The 13,625-nt window shown below is 62.8% G+C and overlaps 1 protein-coding gene and 1 long non-coding RNA gene across 9 annotated transcripts; one reads left to right on the top strand and one right to left on the bottom strand.

Moving 5' to 3' along the window:
- Positions 1-954: 954 nt before the first annotated feature.
- On the top strand, positions 955-7,808 carry LOC144298674 (uncharacterized). Its single transcript, XR_013365618.1, has 2 exons — positions 955-5,017; positions 5,789-7,808. It is a non-coding gene; the product is annotated as an uncharacterized LOC144298674 (long non-coding RNA).
- LOC144298672 (uncharacterized) lies at positions 1,576-8,125 on the bottom strand. 8 transcript variants are annotated; one of them, XM_077873834.1, is made up of 5 exons: positions 3,758-8,125; positions 2,915-3,039; positions 2,620-2,705; positions 2,413-2,518; positions 1,576-2,118 (listed from the first exon to the last, which is right to left on the bottom strand). In XM_077873834.1, exon 1 carries the CDS (start codon positions 5,492-5,494, stop codon positions 4,448-4,450), a length of 1,047 nt encoding a protein of 348 aa, XP_077729960.1. In that variant the 5' UTR covers positions 5,495-8,125; the 3' UTR covers positions 1,576-2,118; positions 2,413-2,518; positions 2,620-2,705; positions 2,915-3,039; positions 3,758-4,447. The 8 variants fall into 8 exon arrangements, with proteins under 8 accessions (XP_077729960.1, XP_077729954.1, XP_077729957.1 ...); XM_077873828.1 differs by having other exon boundaries at positions 2,413-2,705; positions 2,915-3,034; positions 3,744-8,125; XM_077873831.1 differs by having other exon boundaries at positions 1,576-1,787; positions 1,894-2,118; positions 2,413-3,039.
- Between the last annotated feature and the right edge of the window lie 5,500 nt (positions 8,126-13,625).

Below are 13,625 nucleotides of genomic sequence, written 5' to 3'. Positions count from 1 at the left end.
GGAGCTGGACGTGGGCGCCCCCTCTTCCTGCTCTCTGATGAAGGAGGGGACGTGCTCCCGGTCGCTGGTTGGGGGGTCGCGCCTGCGTGGGTGTCACAGCCACACACGGTGATGCCCCGCCGCGCCAGAGGAGCCACTGAGGCGTCTGCACAGCTCAGCTCTGACGGCACCTGCTCCTGAGGAGCCCGGCTGCGGACACCCCGACCTCCAGACCCCGCTGGACCCTGCCGGACCCCGCCCAACCCCACCGGAGCACCCCTGACCCCACCTGACTCCACCCCCACCTGACCCCGCTGAGCCCATCTGAGCCCACCCAAGCCCCTGAGCCCACCTGAGCCCACCTGAGCCCACCTGACTCCACCTTACCCCACCTGACCCTACCTAACCCACCTCACCCCCTGACCCCACCTGACCCCACCTGAGCCCACCTGACCCCTCCTGACTCCACCTGACCCCTCTGACCCCCCTAACTTCCCTGACCCCACCTGACCCTACCTGACCCCCTGACCCCACCTGGCCCCCCTGACCCCACCCGAGCCCACCCAAGCCCCCGAGGCCACCTGACCCCACCCGACTCCACCCAAACCCCCTGAGTCCACCTGACCCCACCTGACCCTACCCAACCCACCTGACCTCCCTGACCCCACTTGACCCTACCTGGTTCCATCCCCACCTGACCCCGCTGAGCCCACCTAAGCCCCTGAGCCCACCTGAGCCCACCTGAGCCCACCTGACTCCACTTGACTCCACCTGACCCCACCTGATTCCACCTGACCCCCCTGACCTCCCTGGCCCCACCTGACCCTACCCAACCTACCTGACCTCACCTGATCCCACCTGACCCCACCTGACCCCACCCACCACCTGACCCCCCCTGAGCCCACCCAACCCCACCTGACCCTACCCAACCAACCGGACCCCCCTGACCCCACCTGGCCCCCTGAACCCACCTGAACCTCTGACCCCCCTGAGTCCATTTGAGCCCACCTGATCCCACCCGACCCGACCCAACCCCACCAGACAGCCCCGAGCGAGGAGCTTCGAGGCCAAGTTGGGTCCTGAGAGACAAAGCTGCCGACTGAGGTGCGCTCCCGAGTCCGCCCCGTGGTGACGTGTCAGTGCCCCCGCGGCTCCGCCACCAGCCCCGCCCGAGGCCAGGCACCCCGCCTCCGCCCCCCCACCCCCCGGCTGTAGAAGGGCCCAGAGCGCCGCGGCCAGGCCGTGCCCCGGGGGTTGGGGCGCACACACCCTGGGCCGCCCTGGGGCCGCCGTCCACGCCTGCGCAGGGTCACAGACTCTCCTCCCCGCTCCGGCCGTCCACGCTCCCGGGACCTCCCCGCGGCGGGGCCCACGCTCCTTCCCACGCCCTCGAGCCAGCTTCCTGTTGCCGCTGTGACAAAGCAGCGCGAGCCCAGGGCTGGACGTCACGCTCGCGCGCCCTCGTAGCATGCGGTCCTTGCTTGTCCCTCGGCCACCAACAGGGTCACCTCTTGCCGTCGACCCAGGTGGGCTGCCCGCAGGCGGGGCTTGGCAACATGGCCTTGGGAACCCCGGCCCCATCCAGCAGATTTAAGATTTAAAATTTTAAGTTTAATCAAGTTAGATTTTAAAATCTTAATGACACTCTGTTCGGTTACTGAAGACTTTTAAGGATGTTTGGACTAAGTTAGGTGCGTGAACGTCCTCTTTGGACTGTGAACTTTATGGGGTTTAAGTCCAGTCAACGATTCCTGGTAACACCTTAGTGGGTGAGGCGCGGCGTGCTGCGCGGTGCCACACGCGGGAGTCTGAAGACGCAGAAGAGGAGAGGGTCTCGTCAGATGCCGCGTGGGCGTGAGACCTTGCGGCTCTTTGGATTAAATAGAACATCTTGTGGAGATTAATATTTCGTACTTCACGTAACGTTACACACGGGCTCCGTCGTACCTCAGGGGCCTGGGCTCCTCCGGGCGCAGAGGCCGAGTCGCAGACCAACCCCGGAGCTTTCCCGCACCACGACGAGGCCTGGCCGTGGGCTTGTCCGCGGAGGGTGGGAGCGCGGCCGGCACCTGCCCTGCGGAGGAGAGGGTGGGGCTGGCCACGGTCCCCGCACGATGGCTGCAGGCCTTTCACGAAACCCTACAGAGAATTCCAGGTGAACAGCAGGGCTGGTGCCACCGACCGCCCCGCCTGGAGGGGACGCTGCCAACCCCTCCTCTGTGGCCCCCCGTGGCCCCCAGCCCGAGCGACGGGAGGGAGGAGGGAGGAGGAAGGAGGAAGGCCACCCCCCTGCAGGGTGGGCAGCCCCCCACCCCCCTGCGCAGGGCATTTCCCCAGCTGGGGGCGCTTCGGAGCCACTAGGGCCCTGACCAAGGGACGCCCTGGGGGAGGGGCCGGGCTTGGCCTCAGCACCCTCACATCAAGGCCACTTACAAGGGCATGGTGACCCCGGCATGACTCAGAGTCCATTTGCTTGCGTGCTCAGGAAACAGTAGGTCATCGGGGATCACCGTGGTTTCACCGGGAGTGTCACCCAGAGCTGGGGCGAAAAACTTGAACAAGCCTAAACCCTTCCTGGGAAACTCCTGGGTCTTTGCGGGGCGGCAGTGCAGCCCGACCTCTGGCCCCGCCCCCGTTCACCTGTGGCCAGGTAGCTCCGGGTGGATGGGGCAACTGAGGCACAGGGCCCGCTGTCCCGGGCTTGGTCCAGGCTCCGCGTGAACAGGCTGCAAAGGGATCGGGTGGCAAGGGCTGAGTCGCGTCCGAAGTGCGTCTGCTGGGGCACCCCGGCCCTCCTGCGTCCCTATGGGTGCCCGTGGCCCATGGAAGCCCTTCCCACGGCCCCAACGCCAGGTCATCGAGAAACAAGGTGGCTTTCCCCGCTCCTCCTGGTGCGTCCTCGGGCACACGTACGGGGGTTTGTTCACAAGCTCACCCACGGGGCCGCGAGGTCCTGGTCGCTCACAGCCCTTCCCCACCGCGCTGCCCAACCCACAGGACTAGCCATGCAGGACACCCCACAGTCCACACCAGAAAGGAGCAGAAATGCCTCATTCTTGCCTAAAAAAAGGAAACATTTATTATCTTTATTATTTATTTATTTATTTATTTATTTATTTATTTATTTATTTATGAGAGCTAGATGCAGGGGGGTGGGGAGCAGTAAGGGGAGAGTCTCCAGCAAGCTCCCTGCTCGGTGTGGAGTCCACATGGAACCCAACGTGGGGACTCGACCTCACGACCCTGAGATCATGACCGGAGCCGAAATCAAGTCACATGCTCAACCCACTGAGAAACATTAAAAAAAAAAAAAAACATGGTGTGGGGGCCTGGGGGGCTCTGTCGGCAAAGCGCCTGCCTTCTGCTCAGGTCGTGATCTCGGGGGTCCTGGGATCGAGTCCTGCATCAGGCTCCCTCTCCGCAGGGCGTCTGCCTCTCACCTACCCCTGTCCCTCCCCTTGCTCTCTCTCTCTCTCTCTCAAATAAATAAAATCATTTTAAAAAAAGAAAGAAAAAGAAGCCACGGGTTTATCCCCTGGGTTTGCTTTTGTTTCCGCCTGTTGCCAGCATCGCGAAGGTTGGTGCTGACCTGGTGTCCGTCCCCCCTGCTGCTCAGACCGGCCCTTCTAGGCCTGTTCCCGCCCCCGGCTCCTGAGCACCTGTGTCGCCCAGGTGCCCACCCGCCCCTCCCCGCGCTCCAGCCGCCCTCGCGGGGCCCATCCAGGTGGGCCGCGGACGGTCCGAACTCTTCCCCGCGCGTCAACACTGCCCTTCCGACCGTGTGAGATGCAGAGGAAGGCAGACATCGGCCCGGTCCTCGCTGGCGTCCGCGCTCTTCCCAGGCCCGCTCTCACGATGCACATCCCTGCGTCCCAGGGGACACCTGCTGCCCCACAGGCCACCACTGTGGTCGACGCAGGGAGGGGAGGCCCCCGCCGCTGGCCGCGGAGCCGGGTGGGGACCTGCCCCAGGAGCGTGGCAGCCTCCCGGCCACCGTGGAGGGGACGTCCTGTGCAGGCCCGGCCCCGGCCCCGCGTCTCCATACAGAGCCCTTCTCTTGGGGCACTTCCCTGGTTCCTAAGAAAGGGACCTCGTTGGCCCGTGAGTCACGCTGCTGCAGCGAGAACCGGATGCCGTCTACGCAGACGCCCGTGCTGCCCCCACGTGATCCAGGCCAGTGTGGGCGTCCCGGTGACAGCATCACGGCCTGGGCGGGGCTGGGGTGCGTGCGCTCTGCAGGTGCTGCTGGATGACCGCGGCAGACTCGTGCCTCTCATGCCACCTGCCGCAGTCACCGGGCCTGGAACCTGGTGGTGCACGTCCTGGAGGCCGCCAAGGGGGCGGCGCCCAGGGCTGTAACCGGTCACGTCAGGCGCAGCGACGCCCAGAGCAGTCCTGACCCTTGGCCGCGGGCCTGTGGGCTGGGCTCCTCCACAGCAGCGCACTGAGTCTGGTGGCAACACCCTCCTCATTGTCTCTCCTGGCCCCGCCTGTCCCGGAAGCTCCAGAACCTTCCGTCAGCCCTGCACGGGTGCCCTGCTCCCCCCACAGCCTCGGATTCCCTAGCTCGAATGCCGAAGTCACGTCGTCTTTTACAGTTTGCTGCTCTGTCCCTGCCACACCGGCCGATGGCACAGAGAACCCAGCAGATGCATCCCTCCTGCCCGCGCCCCCGGGGCCTCGCCTCCCTGGGCCAGGAGAGGGCGGCAGAGGAGAGAGCGTGAGCGCGGCCAGGAGCCCTCCCCAGCGCCCGGCGTGGCATCTCTGGGACCCAGAGCAGGAGGCCTCGGATTCGCTGTGGCCCCCACGGCCCTGGCCGCACCCTCCGTGGGAGAAGAAGCCGGTGGACACATGAGACCGTGGGGCGCAGGGAGGTGCCAGTGTGACCACCTGCCGTCTGCAGGTGGACTTCCCTTCCCAGCAAAGTCAGCAGGGGCCCTGGAGACACTGCATCGCTGTGCGACGTGCCCGCTGACGAGGGGCAGGGACCCCGAGGGGACGCAGCTGAGGTCGGAGAAGGCAGAGGACACTCGGGAAGGTGAGGAAAGCGGCCGGCCAGCCGTGGCGGGGCCCCCAGAAGCAGCCCAGGGCCTGGGGCAGGCCAGGCAGCGGCCAGGGCTGAGCTCCCCGTCCCTTCCTTCCCGTCCCGAAAAGGGTCCCAGGGGGGAGGCTGCCCCTGAACAGGGGGCTCCGTTGAGGAAGGAGCTGGAGTCTCGGGGGCGCAGGGCCTCACTGGCAAGCCAGGGCTCAGGGCTTGCTGCGAGGGACAGGCTGGGGTCCTGCCCTGGGCCTCCCCGGCTCCCACAGCCACAGGGCCCCGGGCACCCCTGCTGGGGTCTGCAGGCGCACACTGGTGGGCACGTGGGCAAGGGGAGGCCCAGCACCCAGAGCACGGGCGCCGAGCAGGGGTGCTGGGCTTCACGGTGCTGAGCTCAGGAGCCTCGGGCTCCCCCGAGGGCTGTGCCTGGAAGGTGACCTTGCTCTGTGACCTCGGGAGCCTGGAAACACACGGCATTTGTCCTTTCGTGTTTGGGCAGCTTCACGTACAAGAACGTCCTCCAGGGGATCCCTGGGGGGCTCAGCGGTTGAGCACCTGCCTTCAGCCCAGGCCGTGACCCCGGGGGTCGCAGGATCCAGTCCTGCATCGGGCTCCCTGCAGGGAGCCTGCTTCTCCCTCTGCCTGTGTCTCTGCTTCTCTCTCTGGGTCTCTCGTGAATGAATAAATAAAATCTTTAAAAAAAAAAAAGTGTTGTCCAGCTTCACCATGTCGTGGCCTGTCATTCTAAGGCTACATCACGCTGCATCGTAGGGACGGGCTGCGTTTCGCTTCTCTCCTCCCGTGTGGACGGGCCGCGGGGTGGCCTCTGCCTCCGGCTGCGGTGAACGGCGCTGCCGTGCAGGGGCGCGTGCGGATGCTCTTCCAGGACCTGCGCGCATCCCGCTGGGGCTGCTACCGCGCAGGACAGCGGGACCAGACGGCGCCCGTGCGGTTGACTCCGCCAGGAACTGCCACACTGGCTCCCGGCTTTGCCCGCTTTGTACTTTATGTGGGAGGACCTGCCGGTGCTCACGTCGTGCTCAGGCTTCCTGCGTGTGACGCTGTTCAGGAGATTCCTGTGGGTCGTTGCGCACAACTGAAGCCTGGTTCTTTGCCGTTGTACAAACATACAATTTACCAAGCAGTTGTTCATGAGCAGCGGGGCTGTAACCAGCTTGGGGCTGTTAGGGACGGCGCCGCCCGCTGCCCACGGGAGCAGGTGCACCGGTGAACCCACGCGTGCACTTCCCGGGGGAACAAGACGCAGCAGGAGTGGCGGCTCCGGGACGGGCATGCAGTTCGGCTGCATTTGCGTCAGGCGCACAAGCAGGGTTCCCTCGGAGGGAGGCGGTGCTGGTGTTGAATGAACACAGCAACGACACCGAGGTTAACCGCAGCGCGAGTGTCCACGGAGAGCTTCGGAGGCGGCCCCTCAGGCTGTGAAGCCAACGGGGCGGCCACGGCCATCTGTCCGATGTTTCGGGTCAGGGCGGAACCAGGAGGTTCGGGGCTTCCCCTGCGTCCACCACTGGTGGGTGTGGAGCCCGGGCCAAAGCCGAGGGCGCCGTGCCACGCGTCCAGTCTTCATCCGTGTCCTCTGCCTCTCCATCGCCGGCATCGCCTTAAAAAAAAAAAAAACACCAGTTTTCATTGCAAGGGAAATATCGTGACTTGTCTCACCGCAGCTCCCGGGCTCTTTCCGCCTCTGTTACGACAACCGGCAGCGAGAGGATGTGCCCGTCTTTCTCCCCTGCATTTGCCATCCCGTGTCTGTTCAAGGGCCTGCCTCTTTGCGCTACGATCCCAAATAACTGCACCGAACATGATCTGCAGAACAAAGCCAGTGGGAACGGACAGAGGAGCATCTGCAGGAGCGCGAGGAAACTGGCCGGCCTGTCTTGTAACCTCTTCCGACCTGCGGGAGGGCTACGGAGGCCCTTTGGTCACCTGAGAGATTTGCCGGGACGGCCACTGTCCACGTGCCTTGACCATCTGCGCATGCGACGCTTCACTCCTCCCTTCCAAACGGTGTTCGCACCTGCCCACTGTGTCTGTGACTCTCGGCCGTGCTCGTGGTCACACTCCCTGTCGATACATGTTCCACAGCACTTCCGGTGGCTTCATTCTCCCAGGTGCACGCGGGCTGGTTCCAGATTCAGCGGTCATACGTGGTGACCATCCTTGCATGCAAATCTTCACGCAGGAACGTATTTTTTAGGACGTATTTCTATGAATTATATTGGGATTTTGGTTCATTGTGTCCAAATGCACCCCTTTGCCCGGCCTTCCCATCCTCAAAAAAAAAAAAACAAAAAACAAAAAAACTTGCAAACTTAGAAAAGACCCTGAGGGGGCCTGAGGGGCCTTTTCTCTGTTCTTCAGCCAGAAATGGTTTTATGACTTAAAGCATTATTTGCCAGATTGACAGAAGATGAACTAAGTGCCACTGGTGCTCTCCTGGCCTGTCCTTGACTCCAGTGAGGCGAAGCGTTGGTCACAAGCTCACCGGCTGCTGGGCAATTTGCAAAAATGCCTGTGCAGGTCTTTTGCCCATTTTTCAGTTGGGCTCACTCGTCCTTTAAAAATGTATCACTTTGGGAGATCGCTATTAACCATTTGTAATACATATTGAAACACTTTCTCTTGGTTTGCCATTTGCTTTTCATTTTCGTTCTTGGTGTCTTTAACCATCGGCTGTTTTAAATTTTTATGTGGTCAAATATACCAAGCTTTCCTTTTGTGGTGCTTGGAAAGGACTCACCACCCCAACGCAATAAAGCAATTCCTCTGAGGTCCCATTATTTTATCTGTTGGGTAGAGTTGGGTAAACGGTGACGTGAAGCTTCTAAACTTTGGTTCAAATTGCTTATTTAAATAATTAGCTGAGGGTCTGGCGCTAGTGACCAGAAACTGCAGATGGAATATAATTACACGGTTTAAAATGGGCGGAGGCGAACGTTTTCTACAGATCTTCATCAACTGCCCAGAACAAACTCGTTTGTCCCCAGTCCATGGGGTTGGAGAGAACGATTTTCCCCCAACCGGTGACCTCTCACCTTCTGGGTAGTGACCCCTGGGGTTGGGGTCTCTCTGGGGGCCACTGCCGACCGCCACGTGCACACACAGGGTCTGAGACCACAGTGAAGAGGCGCCCGGAGCAGCGTCCCCCTTACACCCGCGGGTTGTGGGTGCGGCCGGGGCTCCGTGTCCCCGTCTGGAGGTCGGCGCCCAGCGGGCTGGGGCAAGGCACGTGCCCAGGAGGGTCCCGGGCCCAACCGAAGGCCGCCTGGCACCAGGCGGAGCCGCCTAGAGGACGCCCCTGCTCACAATGCTGGTGGCGTGGAAAAGACCTGACTTGTGGGATTTCATAAATCAAGACTATTTTCGTTTCAAGGGTGGAGAATTGATTAACGTCTGAGCTGTCACGTGTCGTATGGATCCGGGAGGCCAGTCTCCTTCAAGCGCTCTCTTTGCAGGAGTCCCGACTATCAGCAGTTTTCCCGGAAAGCAATCTTTCCGTGTTTAGCGTGGGTGCGTTTACGTGACGCCGCGGCGGTGGCAGCGGGCTGGCGGGCAGGGGACAGTGCAGGGCGCCCCGTGGCCAGGGTTTGCAGCGCTCCGGGCCCTGCTTGGCGCCTAGACGCTTGGCCAGTGGGGAATCTTGGTCCCCGTACGGCCCTGTGGGCAGAAGCTGAGGCCTCAGGGCTGGACGTCTCATGACCTCCGTGTTTTCTACCTGAACAGCCCCGGGCGGCTGGGGATCCCACCAACGGCTCCTCCCTGTGCCCCAGTTTGCGCTGGCATTTGACGTACCGAGGGGCAGCGGGCCCCTTAAAAGAACTGATTCTCCTAATGGATATTTCTGCCATGAACGGTTTGGTGCCAACCATTCCACCTCTCGCCGGTGACGAGTGTGGCGGCCTTATTACCCACATCCTTGAGTGGGGGCCTGGAGGTGGGCGCCCTTTCCCTCCTCGTCCATTAGCCGATGGGATTTTGGTGAACGTGGCCCCGGTGAAAACCGCAACTGCGTGTAGGCATCGGGCTCGTGTCCTCGTGCCCTTGCCGTCACCCTGGCGAGGTCTGGCCCAGGGGGTCCCAGAAGCGTAAGCAGCATGGTGGTGGCGCTGACGCCAACCCGTAGCCCGGAACCAGCCGGTCGGCCCTGCCCAGGCAACCTCACACTTGGGAATTTGAAGGAAATGCTCCTTGCCACCTGCCACTGCGGTGCTTGTTACGCAGCCATGACTGGCTGACCCGAGTGACAGCTGGGAGGCCTCTGAGGCTCATTGTATTGATTTAGATCCCAAACACTTTGGAGTCCATGGCCCTGTCTCTTCCATCCCGTCTTCCTTTCTGGGACCGTGCAAGGTGAGTGACAGCAAGGCGCTCCCGGTGCGACCACGTGACTGGCTGTCTCTTGCTCTTAGAAGCAGCTGCCCGCAGCGGCTGGGCCGCTTCCCCCGGGAGGGCCACCTCCCCGCTGAGCCCGCCCCTTCCATTCCCAGCTGTCCCGCTGCTGGAAGAGCAGCTCAGGCCCCTCGGCCGGCTGGTAACACTGCCTGCAGGGCCGGGGAGGGGACCCAGGGCTCGGGCGCCCAGCCTCTGCGGCTACACCCACGGGGCTGCAGCGTTTGCCCGAGCTCTTCCTCCAGACGGGCCCCGAGCCCGGAGGCCACGGTCCTCACGGCACCTGCATCTCTGCCGACCCTGCGGTCTTCCCGGGCGTCCCGAGCGATGAGGGGCAGGGGCACGGGCTCTGGTCCACGTGGGACAGCGGCACCTGGTCCTCACCTGCCTGGGCCTGTCCCCGCGGCAGCTCAGGGGAGGGCATGTTGGCCCAGCCCTCATCTGCCTGGAGAGGCCTCTGGATGCCCCCTGAGGGGTGCCCTTCTCGGGGGCGCTCCCCCCAACCCGGCGGCTGCAGCCCACCCCCCCACACACAGGGGACCCTGAGCTCACTCCCTGTTGTTCTCTGCACAACGGCCCTTCATGCAAACACATCTTGATCGTGGCCAGCGGCTCTCAACCCCAACCCCACGTCTGTGTGGGCCCCACCCCCGCCAGCCGCTCATCCTGGGCCAAGCCACACCTGTGTCTCCTGCTGGGGATCCCGGGGTTGCGTGCAGCGTGGACCACTCACACCCGTAACAAAGCACCAGACCCACGTGTGGCGGCTGCACTCGAGCCCCTCCCTCCTCCTTCCAGAGCGGAAGTAGCAATGTTAAACTGACGGCTCACCGGCCTCTGCAAAAACCGTATTTTCTCCGATGAATATTCACACTGTGACTTATTTTTCTCCTTCCTTTCCTAAATACACACTGAAATTCCAGAAGAGTTTGGTTCCATGTTTCATAGAACATCCCTCAATTTGGGTTTGTCTGAGGCTGTTCTCAGGACAGGGTCATGGTGTCCCCTCTGCTGCCCGGCGTGGGTCCAGCGAGACAGGTGCCACCGCCCCCACCTGCTCCCTCAGTTACAGGTGACAGGAACACAACCTGGGAGGTCAGGGCAGCTGACTTCAGGTCTGGCTTGATCAAGGGTTAAAAGGTGTTGCTAAGATGAGCTTTCTCCCCTCCGCACCCTGCCCTCATTGGCTGAGTCCATGTCACCAACGTGGAAGCAGCCCCAGAATCATGCGTCCTGGAACTGACTCGCTGATCTTCCCGGGGCACGTGCCCAACCCTGGCTGCCGCCAGCCAGCCAGCCGCGCCTGGACTACGTGGGCTGGGACAGAGCAGAGGGGGATCCCCAAGGCAAAACCTGCGTGCCGCCGTAGGACGTGGGCCCCCACAGACGTCTTCTGTAACCGGGAAGGGACTCCCAGCAGACACGGCCACCAGGAGCCACGAGGAGGCAGGGCTGAGAGGTGTGCGATGCAGTGTTCGTGCCCCCACAGCGATTACCCAGGGGAACGACAATGGAGCAAAGTGGGTGCTAAAACGTGGGCCTCGTTGCCTTGGTTCCAGGCAGGCCCTGACTCGGCCGAGTGACGCTCTGCAGCGCGGGCAAGGGTGATTCTGGAGCGTGCTGCAGACGCGGCCCGTTTACTCCATCAGGAACCTGTTTGGGGAGGTGACCCTTTGCTCGTTCCCTTGAATGACATTTAAGGAGGAAATTAAGTTTTTAAAGTACCGAAAATGCACACGGCCTGTGACGGACACACGGCGGCCCTCACCGTCCTCCGCGGGAGACGACTGGGCTGGGGCACGGCTCAGGGTCTCCGCTCCGGGGATGACGCAAATGAGGGGGGTCCAGGGCGGAGCCTGCAGCGTGGCTTTGCTGGGCTGTCGGTCACCTGGGGTAGGGGACATGCACCGGGATTTTTGATATTTGCAGCTGTTGCCAATACCATTTATCTGCCCTGGGACCCCAGCCCTGTCTGGGGCTCCACATTCTCAGAACATGAGGGCTGGAGGCCTTGGGCAGGCCTGGGAGGCCCCTGAGCACGGCGAGGAGGGTACCACACGGTGGGGGGGGCTCGCCACCCCGAGTCCCGCATCCCTGCCGTGGAGGCCGCCGGGGCTCTCAGCCAGCTGAGTAAAACGGCCGAGGAGTAACACCGGTTACAAATGGGCCTGCTGGCAAGGCCGGGAGTGCTTTGCTGGCCCCCAGCCCAGCGCTTCCCAGCTCAGGGGCAACTCCTGGGTCCTGGGAGAGCAGGCCCCTCCCTCTGCCCGAGCCCCCCACCCCCCCAGGGCTGGCTGTGTTCATCTGTGCTCTTGGCTGGGCTCTTCCTGTCGGCTCAGCCTCCCTCCCTCCCTCCCTCCCTCTCCCTCTCTCTCTCTCCTCTGACCCCGTCTTCTCCTCCCTCTCCAACATCTTTTACTCATGTCAAAGCCAAATGAGTCGTCATCCCATTTAGAGACGGGAGTCACCTGAGTGCCCTGAGCCTTCCTGGGGAACCGTGCTCAAGGGGCCTGAGCCTCCACACGCATCTTACAAAGCCCCCTGCGCAGGTGGGGGAGAACCTTCGGGGAAGCGCTTTCCCGCCTGAGCCGCATGGCGAGGCTGACCCCCCGGGACGCCCGGCCCCACTATCCATCACGCCCCGGCGCGGCCTCGGAGAAGAGTTTACAATAAATACAGGTAACGTCGTTCATGACGGGCGCTGTGGGCTCCGCCGACGGCTCCTTCGTATTCACGGCCACTCGCACCTGCGGGCCCGCGGGTGACGAAGCTGGGAGCTGTCCCCATGCCTCACTAGGACAAGGAGCGGCCTGCAGGGGGACCTTCCCCCTAACCCCCACCCCAGGCCATACCCCAGAGATGCAGGGTGCAGAGGAGCCTGGGGAGGGGCCATGGGACCCAAAGGGGTGGGGGCCTGATGGGAGCAGTCGGACGCCTGGAGCAAAGGGTCCTGGCAGCCCCATCTCCCTCCCAGGGCCTGCCTGCAATGCCTCTGCCAGGCCCGCCTCACCACTGCCCTGCTGCCCCCCACCCCCCAGGCCCCTCTGGAGACCCTTACCTTCTCCAAACAGGGCTGAGCGGCTGCTCCGGGGCTGATGTGACGACGAGCGCGGACGCGGCAGGTGCTCTGGCCGAGGAGACGGCCCAGCCAGGTGAGCGCCCTGGGCATGGAGCCCGCTGAGCACGGCGAAGGGCTCGGTGTGGCCGGGTGGTGCAGGAGCACCCTGGACCCCCACCACGCTGCCCGTCCTAAATGGGGCATCTCCCGGCTCGGCCAGCAGGGTTCCCTGCACCCCCACCCCAGCCGCTGCCCCTGTTATCAGCTGCCCACTGCACGGTGCAGGGGCAGATTCCCTGGAGCAAGTGCACGGGCCCTGCCCTGAGCCCCTAGCCTGGCCGGAGCCCCACTCCGTGCACCTCCCTCACCTCTGGGCCAGACCTGTGGGGTCTGCCTGGGCTGGGGGCTCAGCTCATGCCCTTTGGTTAGCTCCTCAGGCTCACCTCCCTCACACGCCCGCTCTGTGCTGGGTGCTTCTCCTGCCACAGGGCCTTTGCACATGCAGGGCTGGCCTCGGGGAAGGCTCCCCTGACCCTGAACAGGTGAGGGTGTCCTGTACACAGTGCCCCACATCCCAAGACGCTCCTCGTTCCCATCATGTCTGTGCCGACTGTTTCCTGCTGGGGACATTATCTGGCACATAGTTGGAGCTTAATTGGTATTTGTACAGAAACAGTGATTGCAGGAGAGAAGTGCGTATGCAGCCTGGCACCCGCAGGCCCACCCTCCCGCCTGTCTGTCCTCGAGGGCTCGCAGCCCAAGGGGTGTCGGGACGTGACCTCCCCACCACACCCACTGTGAGTCCTCAATTGACTGGTGACCTCTTGAAATGCTACATCCGGAACCTGCTGGGGGGTCTGCAGACTTGGCCTTTTCCCTAAGTCTCGGCTGGGCAGGAGCTCTCTGCTGAGATCCCTAAGAAGAGCTGATTTTACCGGCTTCTCTTATTTAAACAAGAAATTACGGTTCATTCTCGTGAAAAACACCCTCTGGGAAGCTCAGCTTTAGGGCCCACTTCCCGCTCTATGATTAAGTTAAAAGTTTGCACACGTGGGCCGTGTGTCCCCCAGGCCCTAAGGGCATTGGTTTGTCTCCCAGGATCAGGACAGGAGCCGCCTTGGGCTGTGTGGCCGGGCAGGT

The sequence above is a fragment of the Canis aureus genome, chromosome 26 (genome assembly GCF_053574225.1).
Source record: "Canis aureus isolate CA01 chromosome 26, VMU_Caureus_v.1.0, whole genome shotgun sequence".
In the NCBI taxonomy this organism is placed as follows: domain Eukaryota; kingdom Metazoa; phylum Chordata; class Mammalia; order Carnivora; family Canidae; genus Canis; species Canis aureus.
Note: the sequence above shows the minus strand (reverse complement) of the source record. Positions and strands in the feature narration are given on the sequence as shown.

Coding starts and splice junctions, on each gene's coding strand:
- LOC144298672 (XM_077873828.1), bottom strand. CDS start 5,494: ATGCCGTGTGTTTCCAGGCTCCCGAGGTCACAGAGCAAGGTCACCTTC.